The 17,595-nt window shown below is 50.3% G+C and overlaps 1 protein-coding gene across 1 annotated transcript in view; it reads left to right on the top strand.

Annotated features, from left to right (window-relative positions):
• Nucleotides 1–17,595, top strand: part of CFAP251 (cilia and flagella associated protein 251) — a 48,656-nt gene that overhangs the window by 23,427 nt on the left and 7,634 nt on the right. Inside the window, exons 14-19 of the mRNA XM_054712716.1 lie at nt 996–1,169; nt 2,200–2,384; nt 9,460–9,574; nt 11,677–11,840; nt 14,517–14,607; nt 14,850–14,993. Of these exons, the coding sequence (XP_054568691.1) occupies nt 996–1,169; nt 2,200–2,384; nt 9,460–9,574; nt 11,677–11,840; nt 14,517–14,607; nt 14,850–14,993 (873 nt within the window). The remainder of the gene's footprint in view (nt 1–995; nt 1,170–2,199; nt 2,385–9,459; nt 9,575–11,676; nt 11,841–14,516; nt 14,608–14,849; nt 14,994–17,595) is intronic.

Genomic DNA, 17,595 nt, shown 5'->3' on the forward strand with positions numbered 1-17,595 from the left:
TTCCATTGATTTTTTATTTTATTTTTTAAAAAATATATTTTATTGATTTTTTACAGAGAGGAAGGAGAGAGATAGAGAGTTAGAAACATCGATGAGAGAGAAACATCGATCAGCTGCCTCCTGCACGCCCCCCACTGGGGATGCGCCCGCAACCAAGGCACGTGCCATTGACCAGAATCGAACCTGGGACCTTTCAGTCCGCAGACCGACGCTCTATCCACTGAGCCAAACTGGTTTTGGCTCCATTGATTTTTTAGAGAGAGTAGAAGGGAGGGAAGGAGAGGGAGAGAAAGAGAGAAACATCAATGTGAAAGAGACACATCGATGGGTTGCCTCCCAAATGCACCCCCGACCAGGGCTAGGGATTGAGCCTGCAACCCAGGTACATGCCCTTGACTAGGAATCGAACCCACCACCCTTTGGTTCAAGGTCTGAAACTCTACCCACTGAGCCACATGGGCCAGGGCTCAGCCATCATACTTTTTAGAAAAAAAAGTCTCCCTTTTCATTTGTGTAGCTGTATGTAGAGATGGGGAGACAAAGGCTAAAGGAGTCAAGGCTTCCACAGAGGATGAGGTGGGGGCGAGGTGGTGTCAGAGACACACCTGCTCCCCCACTGCCTTTGTGAGTTATCTGCTTTCAACCTTAATTTTCTCATCTGTAAAATGGGCATCATTTTACCACTTGCTCCAATAGACAAATATTTATTTTCACACAAAATATTCTAACAGCGAAATTGGTACAAAAAACATAATGATGACTTTTTAAATTGCTTTTGAGAGAGAGAGAGAGAGAGAAACATCGATTTGTTGTTCCACTTGTTTATGCATTCGTTGGTTGCTTCTTGTATGTGCCCTGACCGAGATCGAACCCATAACCGTGGCATATTGGGACGACACTCTAACCAACTGAGCTACCCAGCCAGGGAAATAAGGATGATTTTTAAGTTAAAAACTGTAAAAAGGAATAACTTGTGTTCTTTTGCTCTTATTCAGGATGCAAATTTTACTGTGGCCGTTTACATAGTCAAGGTCAGAAATAGTCAGAGGGTCTGGGAATACCTGGCAAGACTGCGTTCTCATCGCCAGAGCATCCGAAGTCTCCTGTTCGGGGTTCATCTGGATAGCAATGAGCCCCGACTGCTGAGCCTCGGGAGAGACAGGCTCCTGGTGAGCTGGCTCGTTTTCGTTCACCGGGCCACCGGTGTCCATCCCTGGTGTCCGGCTCAGACCTGGGCCCACGTGTGTGTGTCTGTTGGAAACAATGAATGCACCGAGAAGTAGTGTAAACCTCTCCGAGTTGGCACTTGGTCTTAACACGGCTCCGACTTGTGTCCTGAGTGAGGAGGCTTCTGGGAAGCAGCGCGGCGGGCGGCAGGGAGGTGGTGTTCCCACAGCGTGGAAAACCTAGCCGGCCTCGCCTCTCAGTGTAATTTGGAAAGCCGACACTCACTGACACTTCTCCGTGTCCAGGGGGTGGGGGCAGGCTGTTACCTAAATGTGACAACTAACAGAGAATGTGAGGTAAGAGGGAAAGGTAGGGACAGCGTCCAATGTAACGTTACATGATCCAGCCCAAAGCATTCGAAATCAATCAGTCTGTGCATTCGAAATCAATCAGTCTGTGTATCTGTCCATCATCTTAATTTCCCTCCCCTTCCTTTATTCTATCCATTCACCCATCCACCCATCCATTCATCCACCCGTCCATCTATTCATCCATCCTTCCATCCTGGTTTGGCCACCAAACCTACCTGTGGGTGAAATTCAGCAGGCCGCTAATTTATGACTATCAAGTGCTGAGACTTAGGTATGAATGAGGTCCTACCCCCAAAATAATGGGAAAGGAAGCAGTATAACATAACTGTACGAGTTCAGGTTTTGGAGTCAGTTGGACCTAAATCTGAATCCTCACCCTACCACTTCTTAACTGTGCGACCTTGGGCAAGCCCCTGACCCTCTCTGAACATGGGTTTTCTCATCCGTAAAATGGGCACAGCAGTACTACTTGGCCGGGGAGTGGTGAGCATTAAATGGCATCATGTTTCAGAGCGCTTACTCCTCATGTTGCTCGTGATGAATACTCCCTCATGGTAGCTTTTTAGGTTAAGGGTCTAGTCCAGTCTTCTCTTAGAATAGGACTTTGGGCTGACTTCATCCAGCTCAGTCTTCATGTTTGTCCGTCTGGGCTCCTCTGCAGATCGAGTATAATCTTCTCCAGAGCTACAAAAACCACCTGGAAGTGCTGGACATTCACCAAACTGACCAGGGCAACTACCCCACCTGTATGATCTGGTACCCACCACTCACCAAGGAACTCTTCCTGCTCATCTCCAACAGCGGCTACAAAGTGAAGCTTTTCAATTCTACCACCAAAATGTGCAGGTACGCTCGGGGGTTCCCACTAACATGGCACGTAATTCAATTTCTCAGCCCCTGGCCCATTTCAAGTCCCAGCTTAAGGACCTGTGAGCAGCATGGCTATCACTGGTTTTGCAGAGGAGGAAACTGAGGCACAGATAAGGTCACAGGGCGGGGAAGTGCCAGAGGCAAGATTCCAGCCCAGAGCCCTGGCTTCTGAGCCCCGCCCTGCACAGAGATAAGGCACCCAGAACTCAGTGCCTGGGGCGCAGTGAAGGAGCCGGAAAAGTCACCGATGCTCAATAAAACTTCCATTCTGCTCTGGCCGCTGTTGCTCAGTCCTTAGAGTGTCGGCCCAAGAACCAAAGTGTCACGGGTTTAATTCCTGATCAAGGGCACATACCTGGGTTGCAGTATTGATCCCCGGCCCAGGGTGCATGTGGGAGGCAACTAATTGATGTCTCTCTCATAGCAATGCTTCTCCCCCCGCCCCTCTCCTCTCTCTTCTCCTACTCCTTCCTTCCTCTCTTCCACTTTCTCTAAAAAAAAATCAACGGAAAAAATATCCTGGAGCCCTAGCTGGCTTGGCTCAGTGGATAGGACGTCAGCCTGCGGACTGAAGGGACCCAGGTTCGATTGAAGACGAAGGCACATGCCTGGGTTGTGAGCTTGATCCCCAGTGGGGGGCGTGCAGGAGGCAGTCCATCAATGATTCTCTCTCATCATTGATGTTTCTATCTCTCTCTCCTTCTCCCTTCTTCTCTGAAATCAATAAAAATATATATTAAAAGTATATATATATATATATATATATATATATATATATATATGTGTGTGTGTGTATATATATATATATATATATATATATATCCCGGAGTGAGGATTAAAAAAAAAAATCTCCCACTATTCCCTAGTGGAGGAAAACAGATACAGCCAATTCAATACCACCAGATGTTTGACTGTTCTTACTCTTGGTTCGGAAGGAGTTTTTCAGGTCACGGGATTGCCTTCCTGTGTTTACTCAGTATTTCCTGAGCCCCTACCTGAGCCAGGTGCTGTTCTAGGTGCTGAAGGTGAGGACGCAAACAAAACCATCTTTCATCGTGGAGTTTGCATTTTAACGGGAGGAGTGGAGTTCATGGGCGAGGCTGGGCTGGAGATCCGAGGGCAAGAGCACATGGTGCTTTAAAGCCATGAGCCAATAGAAGGTTCCGGAAGGGAAGGGTGGCCGGAGAAGAGGTCCAAGGACCAAGCCCGGTGCATCCGAAGCTTGGCATCTGAGAGCAGCAGCTCCTCCGCCCCGAAGCAGGTCTGCATTTGTGGTCGGCCTCTGGTGCTGCTTGGCCTGGGCGTCCGGGTCGGCTCCTCGTGATAATACTGACGACTGTGCACCACCCCTGCGGGGGCCCCGGCTCTGCCCTTGTCATCTCATTTCATCTCAGACAGCCCTGCGGAGTATGATCCCACCCAGGTCCAGAGCGGCGACGAAGCAAGGTCAAGCAGCAGGGCTGGGCCCTTGAGCCTGGCTCTGACTCTGTTGTCCACTTGGCACAAGTGGGCCCTGATGCAGGCCTGGCTTGGGGATCCTACCTAGTCATCCCTACGGGGCAGCCTCTTTCCGCCTGCGGCCTGGCTGCCGCCTGGGCGTGGCTGGGGAGGGCAGGGGCACTGAGGCAGGAGAGACAGAGTGAGAATGCTCTCGTGACCCTGCCCAGAGAAGGGGGTCAGGAAAGTGGTCAGCAGCAGCTGACCCCAGGCTTCAGAAGGTCATTTAAAAAATGTATCTCAGTAAACTGGGTCCCCCAAAGGCCACGATCACCCAGAACTTTTTAAAGTTCCTTCTAGAAGGGCACAAGGAGAAATGACTGAGAAGTGCCCTGTCCTGTGGCGGAACTGGAGAGAAATCCAGCTCAATTAAAAAACAACAACTATGAAAACACGGGGAAGGAAGCATTTGAAGGAAATGTGTAAAAAGGAGTTTTAGGAAGATTGCAGAGTCTTCATATGTCGCTGTTAATGGACACAAACTTACTGGACAGAGAATTTCTGTAGACGTGCCCAGTCCTGAGAAGACGGAGCTTGCTGAGCACGTGGACGGGGGAAGGCGCCAGGCCTGAAGCTCCGCCCACAGTCACCGACCAGGACTTGGAGCCACACACTCAGGAGTTTCTGCACTTGAAAATCAGCCTGGAATTAGCAGAAAGATCTTTCTTCCTCCCTCCCTTCCTTCCTTCCTTCCTTCCTTCCTCCCTTCCTTCCTCTCTTCCTTCCTTCCTTCCTTCCTTCCTTCCTTCCTTCCTTCCTTCCTTCCTTCCTCCCTCCCTTTCTTCCTCCCTCCCTCCCTCCTTCCTTCCCTTCTTCCCTCCCTCCCTCCCTCCCTCCCTCCTTCCCTCCCTCCCTCCCTCCCTCTCTCCCTCCCTCTTTCCTTCCTTCCTTCCTTCCTTCCTTCCTTCCTTCCTTTCTTCCTCCCTCCCTCCCTCCTTTCCTCCCTCCCTCTCTCCCTCCCTCTCTCCTTCCTTCCCTCCCTCCCTCCCTCCCCTTCTCTCTCTCTCTCTTTCTTTCTTTCTTCTCACCAGAGGATATTTTTTCCCATCGACATTTTAGAGAGAGTGGAAGGGAGGGGGAGAGAGAGAGAGAGAGAGACAGAGAGAGAGAGAGAGAGAGAATTGATGTGAGAGAGACACAATGACTGGTTGCCTCCCACAGGTGCCCTTGACCGGGAATCAAACCTGCAACCCTTAGATGCACAGGTCGACACTGTAACCACTGAGCACACTGGCCAGGGCAGTAACTTTCTTAAGAAATAAATGTATCGAGATAAAACTAACCATTTAGAGTGGACAAGTCTGGGGCACTGAGTATATTTATTCACATTGTTGTTCAACCACCACCTCTGGGTCAAACATTTCATCCTTCCAAGGGAAACCCCTCACGAAAAGCCCTGGAAGTGGCAGGAATAATTAAGCCTGTAACCACACCTTAGCTGGGAAGGAACTGTCTTTTCAGGATGAATCTAAAAACAGGTTTCAAATGCACTGAAAATATTTGAAAGGACACGGAGAGGCGGTTCACAGGGAAAGGCCAATAAACCTGAGCAGATGCTCACTGGAATCGCACAAATGCAAATGAGAGCAAGACACCGTTCCCACAAATCAGATTAGCAAAGATAAAAATGATCGATGGCGTCTGGAGGGGCACTTTTCCCCAGCCGCTGCGGCGGGGCTGGAATCGGGCGACCTTAGGGAGCGCAATCCGTTACCCTCGATTAAATTTGATGGTATCTCTGACTTCCAGGAACTCGGCCCCAGAAGGGCTCACAGTGTGCCAAGACATAAGTCAAAGGGTGTCTTGTTTGAAAATATTTTTAAAAATGGAAACAATCCAAATGTGTATTAATAGGGGATTAGTTAGATGGTGGCTTGTCAGTGCACTGAAACATGATGCTTTTATTTTTCAAGTTTTATTTTTTTAATTGAGAGAGAGAGAGAGAGAGAGAGAGAGAGAGAGATCTGTTTGTTGTTTCACTTATTTATGCATTCTGGGTACTTCTTGTAAATGCCCTCACCGGGATTGAACCTGCAACCTTGGCGTATCCGGATGGTGCTCTAACCATCTGAGCTCCCTTGGCCTGGGCCAACATGATGCTGTTTTTAGAAAAGAGAAAAGAAGCCCCAAGTGGTTTGGCTCAGTGGATAAGCCTGCAGTCCCGGGTTCGACTCCCGGTCAAAGGCACATGCCCGGGTTTCGGGCTCCATCCCCAGTAGTGGGCGTGCAGGAGGCAGCCAATCCATGATTCTCTCTTATTATAGATGTTTCTCTCTCTCCCTTCTTCCTTCCTCCCTGAAATCAATAAAAGTATGTTTTTAAAAAAGAAAAGAAAAAGATAAGCTGTCTGCAGAGAATCATGGAAAAATCTCCAAGATATAACATGAGATGAAGCAAATTGCCAAATAAGCATGAATATATTTTCATACAAAACCATACTTACTTAATTTATAGATTTTCATATCAAATTATAATTATGTAGGTTAGAATATATATAAAATAACTAAACTATTCCCATGATTCTCTTAGGATAAAGGGTACAGCAATGTACTTATGGCTAGATTTTCTGCTTTACGCCAACATGTTTGAAAATTTTCACAATAAATATGTGATACTTTTTTTAATCAGAAGAAAAATGTTAATTTTATGAAATTGTTAGATTTTTAAAAAAAATTTTAATTCATTTTTAGAGAAAGAGGAAGGGAGAAAGAGAAACATTGATGTGAGAGTGAAACATGGACCAGCTGCCTCCTGCACACCTCCTACTAGGGGTTGAGCTCACAACCCAGGCATGTGCTCTGACCAAGAATCAAACTGGCAACCTTTCATTGCACGGGACAACGCTCAACCAGCTGAGCCACACTGGCCAGGGCTAGGTATTTTAACAATACCAGGTAATAGTTGTACAGCTCCTACTATGTGCTTTATATATATTAACTTATTTAGTGCTCACCACAGTCTCAGGGTGTAAATACTATCATTTTCCCTATCCGGTATAATAAAAGGCTAATATGCAAATCGACCGAACGGAGGAACTACCAGTTGCTATGATGTGCACTGACCACCAGGGGCAGACACTCAATGCAGGAGCTGCCCCCTGGTGGTCAGTGCACTCCCACAGGGGGAGCGCCGCTCTGTCAGAAGCCCTGAGCTGGGCTCATGGCTGGCAAGTGCAGCGGTGGTGGCGGGAGCCTTTCCCACCTCCTCGCAGCAGCACTAAGGATGTCTGGGGAGTGGGCCTAAGTGGTCAGTCGGACATCCCCTGAGGGCTCCTGGACTGTGAGAGGGCACAGGCTGGACTTAGGAACCCACCCCCAAGTGCACAAATGTCGTGCACCGGGCCTGTAGTTTTACCAGAAGAGCATAAGGTACAGGTTGAATCACTTGGCCTTATCTACACTAATAAAAGAGAAACATGCAAATTAACCATCACTCCGCTATGCCCACAAGCCATGCCCACCAGCCAATCAGGAACAAGTATGCAAATTAACCCAACCAAGATGGCAGCCGGCCACGGAGCTGGAGCAAGCAGGAGGCTTGGGTTGCCCCGGCAATGGAGGAAGCCAAGCTTCCCGCCTGCCCTGGCCGGCCCTGGCCTCTGCTCAAGGCTATAAAGTTTCAATTATAGAAGATAAATAAATCCTAGATACTTGCTTCCAGCCTGCCCTGGCCTCCGCTCAAGGAGGCGCTGAAAAAATAAAAACAAGAAAAAGAAAAAAAGGAGGGGCTGGGACCTTGGGTCACCAGGGGATGATCAGGCCAGGATGGGATGGCAGGGGCCGTTGTGGGTAAGCAGACCAGCAGGGGGGCCAGTTGGGGGTGAGCAGGCTGGCACAGGGGGCAGTTGGGGGTGATCAGGCTGGCGGGGGGGCTTTGGGGGTAAGCAGGCCATCCCGGATTGTGAGAGGGATGTCTGACTGCCGGTTTAGGCCCGATCCCTGTAAACCGGCAGTAGGACATCCTTCGAGGGGTCCCAGATTGGAGAGGGTGCAGGCCAGGCTGAGGAACACCCCCACCCCCACCCCCGCATGAATTTCGTGCACCGGGTCACTAGTTTGTTTATAATTTAAATTTACATATAATTCACATGCCATAAAATTTACTTTTTTCCCCAATGGTTTTTATTGTATTCACCAAGTTGTGCAACCATCACCACTATGTAATTCAACCAAATCTTACTCATTTCTGTGTCCCAAGCACCTAACATGGTGCAAAAATGGCTGTCGAATGGATTTGCTCTTCATTTATTCAGCACATATACCTGGAGAATGTCTGCTGTGCCCACCAGACACAGGCTGGGTGCAGGGGACACAGGAACAAAACCCCTGAACAGTGAGGGGCTCGTAATACAATAAGATGAGATAGCCACCAGCCTTACACAGCACACATCCAGGTGTAGTGGGGTGTGAGTATATTAGATTTTGTGGACCCTCTTTTTTTAAAAAGGTACATAATTAAGAATAAAAAATGGTTAGATCCCTGGCCAGTATGGCTCAGTTGGTTGAAGCATCATCCTGTGCAGCGAAGGGTTTCAGGTTCGGTTCCGGTCAGGGCACATACCTGAGTGGCAGGTGCAGTCCACAGACGGGGCACATACAGGAGGGCAACTGATCCATGTTTCTCTCTCTCTCTCCCTTTCCCTTCCTCTCTCTCTAAAATCACTGAGGGCATGTCCTCAGGTGAGGATCTATAATAATAAAAGTGTAATATGCTAATTAGACCGGTCTCCTTCTGGGTGTCCTTCCAGATGACCTTCTGGATGAAGCTGGGGCTGCCAGGGTCCCGGGTGCCTACTGGCGGCCAGAGGGAAGCCCGGGTCACGGGTGCCAGAGGGAAGCCAGTGCCGGCAGCTGGGGAAGGAAGGCCTACACTTGCACGAATTTCATGCATCAGGCTTCTAGTTAAAACGTAAATAAATAAAGGCTAGGGCCTTCCAGAGCTTCAGAAGGCGTGAGCAAGGGGTCCCGAGGCTCAGGTTTTGCTAGCTCGGGAAATCCAGCACTGGGCTTAAGGTCCTGACTGGGAACCTCACCTCAGATTTAATTCCTAATTAGTGTAAGAGTCTGAATTAAAGAAGCCTGCCAGCTGGTTGGAGTGGGGGGGTGGGATTCATTACCACTTGATTCGCAGCTAGGAGTTTTGGAAATCTGTGTGATGTGCCGAGGCCGGGTGTCAGGTGCCTGGAACAACCGGCACATCTCCCTCTAATCTCCGGGCCTGCCACTGGGAAGGGGCGCTGCACACCTCCTGCCAGCAGTGTCACTTCCTCGCTGTGGCCTTTTTCCCATCCCTCGTCCCTCGTTCATGTACACGTTCTCGAGGCATAATGTTCCCTTCACTCAGCTGTCAGGAGGCCAGTCAGAGGCTCCCCGGGGGCCCTCGCTGTTTGGAGCTGTTGCCCTTATTTACAGCAGCTGGAGCAGCGCGGAGAGCGCGCCTTATGGACGGGCTCTGCTGAGTGACAAGGCAGGAAACGCACAGTTGGAAATGTGCAGGGGATCACGAAAGGCGGCTGGTGATTTGAGGATGGGAAACGGCTCTCTTCCTCCTGCAGGAAGACCCTTCTGGGGCCGGTCTACGGGTCTCCCATGGAGCAGATCCAGGTCCTCCCCGTGAAAGCCGCCATCGAGCTGCAGAGGCGCTACCTGGTGTTCATCAACAGAGACAAGGTACGCTCCGCTCCGCCTGCCTCTGGGAGGCGACTGTGTGTTTTGAGTGGCGGTCCGTCCCAAGGATTCTATCAAGGATGCTTGGTTTCCTAGCCAAGTCCAGCTCCCTCCACCCGGGTCCACGGTGATACTGACAACTGCCACAGACAAGTGAGGGTGACTCTGAGAAGGCATTTCCAAGCAGACACATGGTCCCCCAAAGGATTTTATTCTTCCCGACTTATTTACGTGGGGAAAAAAATCTTGCTTGCCCAGTGTGACTCATGGTTGAGCATCAACCTGTGAATCAGGAGGTCACAGTTCAATTCCCTGACAGGGCACATGCCCGGGTTGCAGGCTTGATCCCCAGTAGGGGGTGTGCAGGAGGCGGCCGGTCAGTGATTCTCTCTCATCACTGATGTTTCTAACTCTCTCTCCCTCTCCCTTCCTCTCTCTGAAATCAATCAATCTATATATATAAAAGCCTAAGTGACCGAACGACTGGTCCACTGGTCACTATGATGTGCACTGACCACCAGGGGGCAGATGCTCCCTCAGCCAGCCGGCCCCGATTGGCCCCACCAACCTCCCATGGCCCCTCACCCTGGCCAGCCAGCCCTGATTGGCCCCGAGCCCCAATCAGGGCAGGAGACAGCCCAAATCGGCCAAGGGACCCCACCCGTGCATGAATCCGTGCACTGGGCCTCTAGTGTATATATAAAAGGCTAATATGCTAAGTGTCTGACCATCCAACCAGTCACTATGATGCACACTAACCACCAAGGGGCAGACGCTCAACGCAGGAGCTACTGTGATGAGTACTGGCCATTTACAGAGAAATGGCACCATGGACCTGGTGCTCACAAAGCAACACTTGGCTTCCCCAAAGTGGGACACAGGCCCCACCACCAGCCTGGAGCGACAGCCCACCAAATTGCAGCTGATGCTGCTGAGACCCCATGGTGCAAAATGCAGCCCACAGCCCAGCCCAGCCCAGAAACAGTGGCTGTGGGCACCGGGTAATGACGTCACGTAGCAATGTCCAGCTTCCTCTCCCTAGCAACTAGCCTCCTTAGAGTTTCTTCAGCCCAGGAACACGACTTGCTTTATAGCCAGGTGGAAACATTTTACACTTTAACCAAATGTCTGAAAAGTGTTTTCCCATGCCTCATCTCATTTGATCCTCACAGAAGTCCTGGAGTAGGAGACTCGGTGGAATCCTATTTTCTTTTCGTTAGCCAGGAAATGGAGATTTAAAAAGCTTAGAAACTTGACCCGACTGAAAAGTAAGAAATGGTGGACCTTGAAAATGACTTCAGGTTTTCTCACTGCACAGAGTATAGTCAAAACACTGCTGCAGTTAAATATTTTACCCTTTGCTCTCCCTGCGTGATCTATAATAATAATCTGCTTCATGTTGATATTTACTGCTGTGTTGCTGACAATTACCTGAAAGAGAAGGTGGGGTGCTTCACTGGGCTGTAAAAAGTTTAGCTAAATCAGAAAGCAGGTCTAATTAAGCAAGTTTATTCTATATATAGAAAAGGCTAAGTTGACTCGTGCATGTGTGATATGTATAAAGCTCTCCATGGTGCCAATTGCACGTGTGTGTTTTGATCTGTCATTGTCGATCGTGAATTTGGGTGACACTTCTATTATAGAGAAAGGGTGAATAGCGATATTAAAATATTTCTTCTAATTAATTTCCTTTCAATGTGCACAAATTTGTGCACTGGGCCACTAGTAAACATATTTTTAAAAATCTTATAAAGGCATACAAATTAGTTACACTTATTTGTGCATTTAATGAGTGACCTATACGGGAAAGCATAACATCGTAGAATGTTTATTCTGGAAAACTTGGACATCCGCCTATGAAGACGAGAGGAAAGCTCCCCTCTGTGTCCTTGCTGGAACCTGGCGTCTCTCTCCTAAGGGACCACCCTGCAGGGGTCCGTGCGTGCGAACCCTCTGCCACCTGAAACGCGGCTCACACACCCTGAGCCGGTTCCCGACACAGGGGTCTTCCCAGTGACAGACCGGAAGGTCACTGTGAAGGTGCCGGGCCCAGTCCGGGACCTGCTCATCCGAGCCTGAGTATCCGATTGCCTATTCCTTTCCAGGTCGGACTCCAGATCTTACCGATAGATGGCAATCCCCATAAGACCTGTGCTATCGTCTGCCACCCAAACGGGACGGCCGGGATGGCCCTCTCCCATAATGGCCACTACATCTTCACGGCCGGAGGACAGGATCTGTCTGTGGTGCAGTGGGAAGTCAACCTCAGGTGCGTGTTGGGTGAGCAGCTTGGCCCTGAGAGGAAGGGGTCCAGCACAGAACCCCTTCTTAATACTCAGCAACAGCAGACAGGTGTTACACCCCGACCAAGGCCGGGCACTGTGCCAGGGCCGCGGTTACAGAGGTGACCAGGGACTCAGGCGTTGCCAGGCCAGTGTGGCTCAGTGGTTGAGCGTGGAACAATGAACCAGGAGGTCACGGTTCTATTCCCGGTCAGGGTATGTGCCCAGGTTGCAAGCTCGGTCCCCGACGGGGGTGTGTGCAGGAGGCAGCCAATTGGTGATTCTCTCTCATCATTGATGATTCTGTCTCTCTTCTCCCTTCCTCTCTGAAATCAATAAAACTATTTTTTTTTTAAGAATGTAAAAACAGAAGGACTCAGGCCTTGCCCTAGGTCGCCCCTGTGGTGACGAAAGCTTGCTACTCTGCCCGCAGGGGACATGGTGTAGTTGGGACCACCAGAGGCTGCTCACAGAGGACGGGGCTCCTGTGAGCCTGTCCCCTTGGGCATCCCTGGTGTTGGCAGGCTCCTCTGTGTTACTTCTGGCCTTTACCCGGCGCTCCTCCAGAGCCACATGGCCACAGTGTCCTCCCTGCCCACAGAGCCTGTTGGGACTGGGCTTGGGCCTGTCCTGGAGGCCACAGCGACGGAGCCCTCCCAGCTGGGCACCTGCCTCGATGGCTAACATCAGAGCCAAGAGCCGCATGAAGACTGGGCTAGGTCCCCAGGTCCACCTGGCAAACACGCCGGCTCCACAGACCTTGTGCAGGGCCCCAGCAAGAGGACTGGGGACAGTTTTGTGGGAGGTGGAGGCGCATGTCCATTCCCAGTCAACGGTAGTGATAATTTTTTTATTTTTATTTTTTTAATATATTTTTATTGATTTTTTACAGAGAGGAAGGGAGAGGGATAGAGAGCTAGAAATATCGATGAGAGAGAAACATCGACCAGCTGCCTCCTGCACACCCCCTACCGGGGATGTGCCCGCAACCAATGTACATGCCCCTGACCGGAATCGAACCCGGGACCCTTGAGTCCACAGACCGACGCTCTATCCACTGAGCCAAACCGGTTTCGGCGGTAGTAATATTTTTAACTACTCATACCAAGTCTGTTCCGGGCCAGGCCCTGTTCAGGTGCTTTCCACATACTGTCCAATACCATCTTCACAGCTGCCCAGGAGGGAGGCACTGTCGCCGTCCCCACTGTACAGGCCTGGAAACTAGCTCCCAGGGGTTACGTGACCTGCATAGCGGTGACGGAGTGGTGGTGGGGGTTCTCGCCGTCTTTCTGATTCAAGCCCACACCTCAGCAGACACTCATCACAGCACAAAAGTAAAGGACTTCTTGCCCTGGCCATTTTGGCTCACTGGATAGAGCGTCAGCTTGTGGACTGAAGGGTCCCAGGTTCGATTCCTGGTTGAGGGCACACGCCCAGGTTTCGGACTCATCCCCGCTGGGGGGCGTGCAGGAGGTGGCCAATCGGTGATTCTCTCTCCTCCTTGATGTTTCTATCTCTCTCTCCCCCTCCCTTCCTCTCTGAAATCAATAACAATATATTTTTTAAAAAAATAAAGGACTTCTTGTCAAATCCTTTATTGCATCCATTTAATTCTCACAGCAACCTGTGAGGCAGACCCTGCAATTATTCCCACTTTACAGAAGAGGAAACTGAGGCCCAGGAAGGTGACGTTACCTGCAAGGGGCAGAACCGGGAGCCCAGAGTCTAGATACTAAACCACTTCCCTGCTGTGGTCTACACTGCAGTGTGTTATGGTTTTTAAAAAATATATATTTTTATTGATTTTAGAGAGGAAGGAAGAGGGAGAGAGAGAAAAACATCAATGATGAGAGAGAATCACTGATGGACTCCTGCACACCCCACACTGGTGATCAAGCCCGCAACCTGGGCATGTGCCCCGACCGGGAATGGAACCCTGACCTCCTGGTTCATAGGTCGATGCTCAACCACCGAGCCACACTGGCCGGCTGCAGTGTGTTTTAATAACCCACAAGGAGGCTAATGGCCTGGTTAGCAGAGATCCAGTTAGTGGGTTATTATAATGACTTCATATTATTATTAGCATTCTATGTGAGGCAAAGGCGGTCTCATACAAAAGTAGGTTTTCTTACCTTACGGGCCTATTTTTGGAAAACCTGACCCGGTGTTAGAGAGCAGAGGGTTATTTTTATCCGACTGGCCTGGGTCCCCTGTGGCCTCCCGAGTTTTCATGGAAGCAATTAGCGTTGGCAGTTCACCTCTACCACCCAGTGCCCTCGGCCCTGGCCGCATGCAGGTCTAGCGTCACGGGCGGAGCCGCTGTGCAGGGAGGACGGTGGCTTCCGCACGCAGGAGCCCTCCCTCTGGAGAGGCGTGGTCCCCGAAGGTCCGCAGACACCTTGCCAAGCACCTGCTCTGCCATCTGCGAGCGGGTATCACCATCAGTGAGGCGTTTGACCTGTACCACCGGGCGCTGCGCTTGGAATAGAATATTTCATTTTTGGCTTCATCATGGAGGGCTTTTTCTTAACAGGTTTACAGAGACCCTAATTGTAGCTGCGCCCCGCAATAGCCTTCGGAGGCCCGCAGTGCCCGGCGGCCCCCGGCCCAGGCTGCTGGTGCTCGAGAGCTTTCTAACAGCCCCGTTTCTGCTCCCGTTCCAGCGCCCTGGAGGCAGCCGTTTCTCTTGGGGGCGAAGACTTGATCCCGTTCTATGGCCTGGTGTCTGGAGGCAGGGAAGGAAAATTCTACAGGGTAATCGTCCTCAGAGTAAACACTGCCTGGTAACATCTAGTTAGGAGTTTGCACAACACACGTGCCCGGGGGTTAACCCTCTTGTTTCCCCACCTAAAGCTCTTTCTCTCTCCCCCCTCTCCCCCCCCCTCCCCCCCCACTGAGCTCAAAATCTACTTTCTAGAAAATGTCCTTGAAGTCTTAATGGATGCTTCCCACTTAAGCCACAATGCACGCTGTGTTTCCATTTTATCCCCACGCAGGAGCTGGAAGACTATTTTTACTACTCGCAGCTCCGTAGTCAAGGCATTGACACAATGGAGGCCAGGAAGGTGTCGGAACACATCTGCCTGTCGGAGGTGCCTTTTGTCATGAGAGCGATCGGCTTTTACCCATCGGAAGAGAAGGTAGGCAGAAGGCGGGCAAGGACGGCGGTGGGATGTGCTCTTTAGGAAAACGGCCCCCGGAGAACAGCGAGCTCGGGTCAGCGTAAAGCATTGAATATTGTTCTTGTGTCAGTGGCTCAGGAGGAAGGTTCTGGGACGAGCAGACGAGCTCCTTAGGAACACACTCCCCTGCAGATACTCCTAAGAGACAGGTTCCTCACCACCAAGGGCGGAAGTGGGTCAGAGCGTGGGTCTGGGAGTTAGCGGATCGGGCCGGGGCTGGGGGGGCCCAAGGAGGCGATGCCGGAGAAGCACTCGGCGCAGGAAGAGCTTAGTGACCTGACCCTTAGTCCCTGTCTGGTTGCTGCTAACCTGGCCCGTGGGGATGGGCTGCCTCTGGGAGTTGGGGCTCAGACAATGACATCTCCGCATGACCTCCCTAAGCACCCCCAGCTGTGGGGTGGCGGTGGGGTCCACAGGGGCACCAGCGACACTCCCAGTAGAGTGTTCCACAGAGAAACTGTGATTTCAAATGTAATTGAGCCCGGCCAGTGTGGCTCAGTGGTTGAGCACTGACCTGTGAACCAGGGCACATGCAGGTTGCCTTCTCAATCCCCAGTGGGGGGTGTGCAGGAGGCAGCACATCGATGATTCTCTCTCATCATGGATGTTTCTATCCCTCTCTCCCTCTCCCTTCCTCTCTGAAATCAATAAGAACATGTTTTTTAAAAATGCAATTGATTGGGTTTCTTCCTGACTTTAAATGTTAACACATCAGAAAAGATATATAAGTGGAATGAAGAAAACAATTACAGTCCCTCTGCACAGGCTTAATGGTTATTAGTATTTTAAATCACACACACACACACATATTTATTTTAATTTTTTAAATCCTTACCTCAGGATATGTTTTTATTGATTTTTAGAGAGAGAGAGGAAGGGGGAAGAGGGAGAGAGAGAGAGAAACATTGATTGTTTGCCTTCCATATGCTCCCTGACTGCGGATCAAACCTGCAACCTAGGTATGTGCCCTGACTGGGAATCGAACCCACAACCTTTTGGTGTACAGAATGATGTTCCAACCAACTGAACCGCCCGGCCAGGGCTTCTCACTGTGTTTTCAAGGTGCCCCCACGTTGTAGCGTGAATCAGTCCTGCATTCCTTTTTATGGATAAATCTTATTCTCCTCATTCATATGGGCAGGGCACCTCTTGTTTCTTTCCCTTCATCAACTGGTGGACACCTGGGCTGTTCCCACCTTTTGGCTGTTAGGAGTAATACTGCCTTGAGTATTTGCCTACACGTCTTTGTGTACTAGTAGAGGCGTTTGGACTTCTCTTGGATGCATACCTGGGAGGGATATGGCTGTGTCAATGGTGACTCCGTGGTGAGCTGTTTGAGGAACTGCCAGTGTTTGTTATCTATCTATCTATCTATCTATCTATCTATCTATCTATCTATGTATCTATCTATGTATCTATCTATCTATCTATGTATCTATCTATCTATCTATCATCTATCTATCTATGTATCTATGTATCTATCTATGTATCTATGTATCTGTCTATCTACCTATCTAACTATCTATCTATCTATCATCTATCTATGTATCTATCTATCTATGTATCTATCTATCTATCTATCTATCTATGTATCTATCTATGTATCTATCTATCTATCTATCTATCTATCTATCTATCACCTATCTATTTATTTAAAGTGATTGGGGTGACCTTGGTTAATAGGATCATACAGGTTTCAGGTGTGGATTTCTGTGTTATAAGATCTGAATACCAGTGTCCTTTATCCACACTATTTCTGGGTGCAGCTGCAAGGCAGGATCGAGTTTTCAAAGAGCTGCGGGCCCTTCGCTGACCCTTGATTGTGGGTTTGGAACAAGATGAAAGACTTGTCATTCTGATTTGGAAACCTTAAAAACCTTCACGTGAGGCAGGGAAGCGTCCCGGAGGTGTTTGAGGCCCGGCCTCTGATGAGCAGCTGGGAGAAGGTCACCAGGAAGGGCCCTGTGATTGGGCGGTGGCCTCATTTCTGAGTCACCCACCACAGACGACAGGGAGACAGCACTGTGGCCGGGCACTAAAGGCGACTGCGTCCAGTGGGCAGGACTTGGCGCTCCGTGGCGTGTCCCTGGACGGAGAGGCAGCTGTCATCCAGATGTGGTTACTGGCGGAAGCAGAGGGCAGCTGTGAGTCACACAATGATGCAGAAATAGCAGAGGCGTCTCCAGATGTGACTGTGTCATGCCCCTGGCCAGCCCTGACACCTGCCCCTCAGCCCCTCCTCGCCTGCCCCAGGTCAGCGCAGAAGCGCTGGGGCAGCAACACGAAGGTGATGCTGTGACAAAAGACTGTCTCCTTGTTGCGGAGCACGTCCCAGAGAGCTCTGTGCACCGGGAGTGGGCGGGAGGAGGGGGAGAGCCCTCCCAGAGTCTCTGGAACTGTCACAGAAGAACCCGGCTCACACCAGGCGCCATTACAAAAGCGAGAGATGGCCTCCGTTCAGATGCACGGTGTTCCCTTCCTGTTAACAGGGAGGCTATAAAGCTTAATTATGAAACATAATTCTGAGGACATCGATGGCTTCCTGCCGTCGATGGCGGGA

The sequence above is a fragment of the Eptesicus fuscus genome, chromosome 23, assembly GCF_027574615.1.
Source record: "Eptesicus fuscus isolate TK198812 chromosome 23, DD_ASM_mEF_20220401, whole genome shotgun sequence".
Lineage (NCBI taxonomy): Eukaryota > Metazoa > Chordata > Mammalia > Chiroptera > Vespertilionidae > Eptesicus > Eptesicus fuscus.